The sequence below is a fragment of the Nansenia antarctica genome (assembly GCF_963989245.1).
Source record: "Nansenia antarctica genome assembly, chromosome: 3".
Taxonomy (NCBI): domain Eukaryota; kingdom Metazoa; phylum Chordata; class Actinopteri; order Argentiniformes; family Microstomatidae; genus Nansenia; species Nansenia antarctica.
The window spans coordinates 58,842,092-58,850,493 of NC_137688.1; the positions used below are offsets into that span (position 1 = coordinate 58,842,092).

Here is an 8,402-nt window from a genome sequence, read left to right on the forward strand (position 1 = left end):
CACATACACATACACGTACACATACACATACACATACACATACACATACACATACACATACACATACACATACACATACACATACACACACACACACACACACACACACACACACACTCCCGCATACACAAACATGCACTTCCCTTTCCTGTCCTGTGTAGAGACTCCCATGGTCCATGATGTGCTCTCTCTCTCTTTGAGCAAGGCAGTTTGTTTATGCAGCTCAGTGCTGTGATGGTCCACAGAAGCCCTGCTTCCATATCCTGTGTTAGATAACACTGCATTTTCAGGACGCTCACACAGTCAGCTGAAAACTTCATCATGTGATAACATACATTTGGATTAGCAGTTTCCCTCAGAGCCCTGCCTATAGTATCACCTCAACCTCCTATGTTTATTGGCAAGTTGTGTAATACGTATACAAGGCTGTGTTTGGCTTTTACAGGCCTCAAAGTCCTATAGAGTTCTCTTGTACTACAGTACTTGCCTTTCTTTTGACAATCCCTAACTACAGCCTCACCTAATAATGACAAAGCTATGACATCAGGCTAATTTATGACTTAGAATTAGTGGAACTTTGTGGCGCAATTCTTGTTGCCATGGTTCGTCAAAATACAAATACATACCAAAGGAATATAAAACAAATATATATATTATTTTAATGAGCACAGAGCTGAAAGCAGAGTGACAGACATGCTTGAATGTTACAAAATACATTTATTATTAATTATCAGTTATTTGTGTTAGCATGTCAGTGTTGTGTTGGGTCATTGTAACTTAGCATATGTTGTTCTACTGCATATGAATTTCAGTCGCGGTCTCTGAATGGCATCTGTGACCAGACGGTGAGGACGACCTCTGACCCTCTGAAGAGTCAGGTGGCCTGTCTGGAGGAGGTGCACATCACCAACATCAGAGCTGGAGATGGACTGGTGAGAGGAGTTACATGAATGAGTGAATTTGGAGGGAAAAAATCTTGAAAGCATGATTTGACTGAGATAGAAGGTACAGTCTGAGAAGGTACAGTCTGAGATAGATGCTACAGTCTGAGATAGATAGTACAGTCTGAGATAGATGCTACAGTCTGAGATAGATGGTACAGTCTGAGATAGATGGTACAGTATGAGATAGATGGTACAGTCTGAGATAGAAGGTACAGTCTGAGATAGATGCTACAGTCTGAGATAGAAGGTACAGTCTGAGATAGAAGGTACAGTCTGAGATAGATGCTACAGTCTGAGATAGAAGGTACAGCCTGAGATAGAAGGTACAGTCTGAGATAGATGCTACAGTCTGAGATAGATGGTACAGTCTGAGATAGATGGTACAGTGTGGTTTATCAAACATGAAGCCTGATTCTTCCCCATGTGTCTCTCAGGGTATGTACATCAAATCCACCTATGACGGGCTTCATGTCATCACTGGAACCACAGAGAATGTGAGTATTCCTCTAGCATGTGTCCTAGACGGTCTCTGGAGTGAGCATTGTGAGTTACAGTAATCCACTCCTGTCGTCTCTCTATACTAAATCCTCCTCTTCCTCTCCTCAGTCTCCAGCAGACAGAACACACAGGATCCACGCTGGAGACGAGGTCATCCAGGTGAACAAGCAGACTGTGGTAGGTATTCTTCCGTCACCTGACTCTCACCTGACACTGTCACCCGAATTTGTTTAAACTTTGAACCGACATCACTATTCACTTTTTTAAAAATGCCGGTCGAGAGAGGACGCTGGCGTTGCTTGGTCGCCACTCCCCCCCCCCCCCCAAATAGATATATATGCAGTATACAGAGTAGATTGTCCTACAAAGACACTTTGATTTAGATTTAGTCATCAAAAAATTAACCCTATACTTTCTTTTATTTCTTTTTTTGTTTCTTTTTATTTTACTACTCGATCTTTTCAGTTTGTAAAGCGTCTTTGAGTGTCTAGAAAAGCGCTATATAAGTCTAATGTATTATTATTATTATTATTATTATTATTATTATTATTATTATTAAATACTGAGTGTGTGTGGACTGTAAATGGAGCAAGCAGATGATAGGTCATGTCATTGCATCATTAGTGCAGCCACAGGCGGAGGTGGGTATTGAGATAGGTGGGTGATGATGCGTGTGATGACGTGTCTGATGAGGGAACCTCTCGTCGGTCCAGGTCGGCTGGCAGCTGAAGAACCTGGTGGGTAAACTGAAAGCGGACCCTCAGGGCGTGGCGTTGGTGGTGAAAAAGAGACCCTCTGGCACGTCCTGCAGCTTCACCCCTGCCCCCCTGAAGAACATGCGCTGGAGGCCCCCGGTCGTACAGGTAGAGCTGGCACCCCTTATCCCAGTGTTGATCTCACACTGGATCTACTGTATTTTACATCTGTCATTGATGTGTAAAAACGCTTTTTGTCTTTTTTTTTTGGAGGGGGTCTGACAAGAGAGAACAAGTTCCTCAGCCACCCAGGCTGTTTTACTGGGTGGGTTGCTGGGTGAACAATGGATCCATTCTTCACGTTAAAAAAAGAATAGAAACAATAGTCCAAGTATTAGCTTTCATTGATGTCGAACATGTTTTGACGTTGACGTAATGTTTACTGACAATGGCGTCTAATGTGACAGAATGCGTGTTGGGTCTCTGTTTAGATGCAGGTACAGGATGTGTGTTTTCAACTGATTGCGTAGAACGGAGTTCCTAAATGTCACTAGACGGCTAAGTTGTTGCGTCCTCTAATCTCAGGGTCCAGAGAGGTCTCCGGTCAAAGGGCCTTGCCCCGTCCCTGACTGTCGACACTCTTCACCTCACCCTTCAGTTTACTGTTGACTGCTTCACTCCACCCAGCCCAAAGGTCATTGGTCCTCAACAGGGTTTGAGAGTGAGGGATAAAAAGGAGTGTTACATACGTAGGCCCCTGAAAAGCCTTTTAGATCTGTTTATGCAATAACAGTAATCCAAAATGGACTTTATCCCAGTGTTTTGAAACATATTGGCCCTCGAGAAAGAGCTAGGAGGCTCTGAAGTGTCCAGGAAGCCATGAGAAACAAAAGAGGCGTTGTGCTGTTAGTTAGGCCACTCGTTATGAGAAATAAAGCACAATGTTTCATTATTGTACTATTGTGTGATTGTGATGAAAGTTATAATTGAATGATTGATTGATTGATTGGTCTAAGGCAGTTACACAGATTTATGCGTAGCGGTACAGTACATCTATATATTTTGACAATGTTTCTGTAATGTACAGTAGACGCAGGTCCATGGTACTGATCTCTACCATTACTAACAAGTACCGTATGTTGTTGTTTTGTGTGATAGAGTCAGAAGGCCCACTCTCCTAAAAGTGTGTCTGACATCCTAATGAAGAAGGAGAAGCCGGCCATTCTGGACCTGTATATCCCTCCTCCTCCAGCAGTCCCCTATACCCCACGGTGAGTGCCTGTCTGCCCACCAAGCTGGGTTTTGATAATAATAATAATAATAATAATAATAATAATAATAATAATAATAATAATAATAATAATAATAATGCATTTTATTTGTATTGCACTTTTCATTCAAAAGAATCTCAGAGTGCTACAGAGAGAAAAGCAACAACCGTAAAAACATAATAAGTTAAAAACAAAACAACCTAAAAACATAACAAGTTAAAAACAAAACATTCTAAAAACATAATAAGTTAAAACATAAAACATAAAAAAAAAAGACGAAATTTTTTATTTTTTTAAAGTTTTTTAATAAAAAGGTTTTTAGGCCTGTCTTAAAAGAGTCCAGGCTCTGTACTGCCCTTAGCTGGCTAGGAAGGCTGTTCCACAGGCTCTGTACTGCCCTTAGCTGGCTTGGAAGGCTGTTCCACAGGCTCTGTACTGCCCTTAGCTGGCTAGGAAGGCTGTTCCACAGGCTCTGTACTGCCCTTAGCTGGCTTGGAAGGCTGTTCCACAGGCTCTGTACTGCCCTTAGCTGGCTAGGAAGGCTGTTCCACAGGCTCTGTACTGCCCTTAGCTGGCTAGGAAGGCTGTTCCACAGGCTCTGTACTGCCCTTAGCTGGCTAGGAAGGCTGTTCCCCAGGCTCTGTACTGCCCTTAGCTGGCTAGGAAGGCTGTTCCCCAGGCTCTGTACTGCCCTTAGCTGGCTAGGAAGGCTGTTCCACAGGCGCGGCGCAGCCGAGCAGAAGGCTCGGTCCCCCATGGTCCCATAGAGGCTGTGTGTTCATTTACAGGACGAAATCTACTTCTGTTGAAATGTGTGAATGTAAAAAGTGGCTCTATACCCTAAACTATTGGATATTGAGTTTGATCTGCTGATATGATTTTAACACTTCTCTTTTCCTTCTCTCCTCTCTCTCTCTCTACTAAGAGATGGGAAGACAAACGTGAGTTCAAGTGTCAAAATTAGACCAAAGTCCCCGAACTCTTTTCTGGACCTCGAAGTCAGGCGACGCTTCACCATCGCAGACTATGACAACAAGATCACCGTCTGCACCCCAGAACCCAACATCCAGCCAGCCCCAGCCCGCATGAGGCCAAGCTCCTCACGTGGTCAGTACCCTCATATACACACACACACGCATGCACGCGCACGCACGCACGCACACGCACGCACACGCACACACACGCACACACACACACACACACACACACTCACACACACACACACACACACACACACACACACACACTCTAAACCACCTCTCCAGTTAATCACCATCATTTTATAGATTATATTGCATTAAAAAGATTGATGAGACTGATGTTGTTATGGGTTGTAAGTTAACTACGGATATATTTTAATCCCTTGCAGGTAAACCTCGGCCCATATCCATGCCTGTAGACACATGCTTGGGCATGTCTGATTCGTCCTCCAGGCCCTGGGCTCAGGGGAGGAAAGGTAAGCGTGCAACACCTGCCTGGACGCAACACAGCCAAAACAAAGCAGCACACTAACCTACCCAGGCGAATCTAATGTTATCGGAATGGGCATTTCACAGGTTCATTAACAGTAGAACAAACTGAGGCAGGATCTAACTGCGTGCCTTGAATTTTTACCTCGTCGATCATTAACTTCGGGGGTAAGCTCCTAGCGTAACCACTGTTGATTTTGCTCATGATTCTGTCTTGAGACCGAAGATAAGAAGATATCGTCAAGGATAACCTTGGAACAGTAATGTTTCTGCGTGTGTACACACACGGTACATGTGAACATTCAATGATGTTAAGTGTCTGTATGGAATGTTGCCTGCTGAGACGCCTGTCTGTCTGTGCTCCCTGTAGGAGAGGACCTTCTACACAGATACCTGAGTAACGAGCGGATCCACACCATCTCAGAGGAGGCCCCGTGCTTCCCTCTACCCTACAGACCCGTGGGGGAGCGCCAGCTGGTCCGCGGTGTCGACCACATCCGGGGCAGCCAGTGCTTCATCAACGCTGATCTGCACAACAGCGCCACCATCCCCTATCAGGAAGCCTCGGCCAAAAAGGCCCCCGCCCCTGCCACCACCGCTGCTGCTGCTGCTGCTGCTTCGTCCAAACACCCCCCCCCAGAACCCTCTTCTCTCCTGGGGGGCTGGCTGGCCCGTCTCAGGCTGTTGAGTCACTGACGAGTGCCTCCAGTGGACAGTGTCCCCGCCCCCAGTGCCTTTACTTTGCCATCACGTAGTGGTCTGGCATCTCTCCACTCAGTGTTATGATGATCTACCACACCCGGACTGTTCTGTTGGAGCTCCAAGCAGCTGTCGGAGGCTCGGATGAAACGCCTTACTTTATTTCACTACCACGTAGCGGTCGACCATTTGGGTTGGAACCTTAATGCATTTTTGGGTGACAAATGTTAGTTGAGAGTCAATATTCTGTTCTATACAGTACTGACAGTGTTACGACCCATTCTTGATGGATTGGAGGAGAAACATCTGATATTTTTCCAAGTATGAAGTATTATAGAAAACAAGAGTTTCTGTTTTTTCTCGTCCTATTCTTCCCCCAAGAGGCGGACACTAATTCAGGTTTAGGAAACATTTGTTTTTGCTTTTGTAAGTGAACTTTCCTATGTGTAATTATTAAGTTATTTAGTTTGTGTTGATAGATTCCTTGTAAATATGTTCAAATCCTTTTAACAACTTTTATTACGTGTCTTTGTTGACCATTTTATTTTGTATTTGGTAGTCATTTTAAAGTAAATCCATTTTGGTAGTAATGCCAGTAACTTTTCATTGTGTGCTTTTCTTCATACCGTTTCATGTTACAATAGTTGAGAAAACTGCTAAAGGTGGCCTTTCAAGCTATGTATGAGGAAAAAGCTGTATCTGGTGCTACAGTTGTATGTATGTGCATGTGTGAGTGTGTATGTTTTTTCTGAAGTAACATTTCTAAAATGTATGTGTGACTACTTTATCTCACTAACCGATTTTTAAGTGATTCAGGTGTGACTTACTCTGAAACCATAACATGATGTCATGGCCAGTATGCTGACAGAAACATACTGCAATATAGTGCCTTTTGCAACTCAAGTAACCATACATAGTAAACATATGCAAGAGCTGTGAAGCTTGTCTGAAAAGGACTGAATCAGCATCTTCACTCCAGTCCAATGGAAATTGAGATTTACCACAGGATAGGATATAGTAATAGTTTTATGCAAAAATGTTTAATAATTATACCGTTTTCACATTGTCTATAATAAAGGATTTTTTGATGACGACTATTCAAGTACTTTGCAATATGATACCTCTGTGATATTTTCAACATTGTGAATACTATTAAAGGTGCAATTCACTTTGTTGGCCTCTTCGTGTTTTTATACAACGTTATGGTGTAGCAATAAAGAAATGTTAGAAATAAGTAGGCCTATTTAGGACATTTTCAATGTGAGTAATATTTCAGGTGCTTGCAGCCAGTATCACAAGTGCCAGTTTGGTAATAGAGATCAGAGGCATCCCCAAGGTTTGAGCAAGGGGATATACTTAAGACATTTCACAAACTGTCTGGACAAATACCAACCAAACCACCTCCCAGGTTTACCAGCCAATGTCTAAAAGGGGATTTAACTATGAATTGGAGCCGAAATCCAAGATAAAGCACCTGAAGAAAAATTATTATGTTATGTTATAATTGTCCTTCTAACCAGTAAAGGTGGGTGTTTGAGCCGAACTATAAACAACTAATTGGGCTTGATTCTTAATATAAGGCCCAATTGTTTGTACTGAATACTTGCATCTTCCAGCTGTACGGTGACACTTAGTGGCCAATAAAAGTATATGGTGGTACATATACAGGTGCAACTCAAAACATTTGAATATCGTGCCAAAGTTCATTTATTTCAGTAATTCAACTTAAAGGGTTAAACTTAAATATTATATAGACTCATTACATGCAAAGTGAGATATTTCAAGCCTTTATTTGTTATAATTTGGATGAGTATGTCTTATAGTTTATGAAAACCCCAAATTAAATATCTCAGAAAATCAGAATATTGTGAAAAGGTTCAATATTGTAGGCTTAAGTGTCACACTCTAATCAGCCAATTAATCCAAAACACCTGCAAAGGGTTCCTGAGCCTTTAAATGGTCTCTCAGTCTGGTTCAGTAGAATTCACAATCATGGGGAAGGCTGCTGACCTGACAGTTGTGCAGAAAACCATCATCGACACCCTCCACAAGGAGGGAAAGCCTCAAAAGGTAATTGCGAAAGAAGTTGGATGTTCGCAAAGTGCTGTATCAAAGCACATTAATAGAAAGTTAAGTGGAAGGAAAAAGTGTGGAAGAAAAAGGTGCACAAACAACAGGGATGACCGCAGCCTGGAGAGGATTGTCAGGAAAAGGCCATTCAAATGTGTGGGAGCTTCACAAGGAGTGGACTGAGGCTGGAGTGCATCAAGAGCCACCACCCACCACACACAGACGGATCCTGGACATGGGCTTCAAATGTAGCATTCCTCTTGTAAAGCCGCTCCTGAACAACAAACAACGTCAGAAGCGTCTGACCTGGGCTAAAGAAAAAAAGAACTGGTCTGTTGCTCAGTGGTCCAAAGTTCTCTTCTCTGATGAGAGCAAATGTTGCCTCTCATTTGGAAACCAAGGTCCCAGAGTCTGGAGGAAGAATGGAGAGGCACACAACCCAAGTCACTTGAAGTCCAGTGTGAAGTTTCCACAGTCTGTGTTGATTTGGGGAGCCATGTCATCTGCTGGTGTTGGTCCACTGTGCTTTATTAAGTCCACAGTCAACGCAGCCGTCTACCAGGACATTTTAGAGCACTTCATGCTTCCTTCAGCAGACAAGCTTTATGGAGATGCTGACTTCATTTTCCAGCAGGACTTGGCACCTGCCCACACTGCCAAAAGTACCAAAACCTGGTTAAATGACCATGGGATTCCTGTGCTTGATTGGCCAGCAAACTCGCCTGACCTGAACCCCATAGAGAACCTTTGGGGCAT

The 8,402-nt window shown here is 43.2% G+C and overlaps 1 protein-coding gene across 2 annotated transcripts in view; it reads left to right on the forward strand.

The window, feature by feature from the left end:
• cnksr3 (cnksr family member 3) overlaps positions 1–6,721 on the forward strand; it is a 22,311-nt gene extending 15,590 nt beyond the window's left edge. The window contains exons 6-13 of one of the 2 annotated variants that reach the window (XM_080525763.1): positions 813–932; positions 1,379–1,438; positions 1,551–1,619; positions 2,156–2,305; positions 3,296–3,408; positions 4,334–4,515; positions 4,778–4,864; positions 5,248–6,721. In XM_080525763.1, coding sequence (XP_080381889.1) covers positions 813–932; positions 1,379–1,438; positions 1,551–1,619; positions 2,156–2,305; positions 3,296–3,408; positions 4,334–4,515; positions 4,778–4,864; positions 5,248–5,573 — 1,107 coding nt within the window. In that variant the 3' untranslated portion in view covers positions 5,574–6,721. The remainder of the gene's footprint in view (positions 1–812; positions 933–1,378; positions 1,439–1,550; positions 1,620–2,155; positions 2,306–3,295; positions 3,409–4,333; positions 4,516–4,777; positions 4,865–5,247) is intronic. The other variant, XM_080525764.1, reaches the window with a different exon arrangement.
• The last annotated feature ends 1,681 nt before the right edge of the window (positions 6,722–8,402 follow it).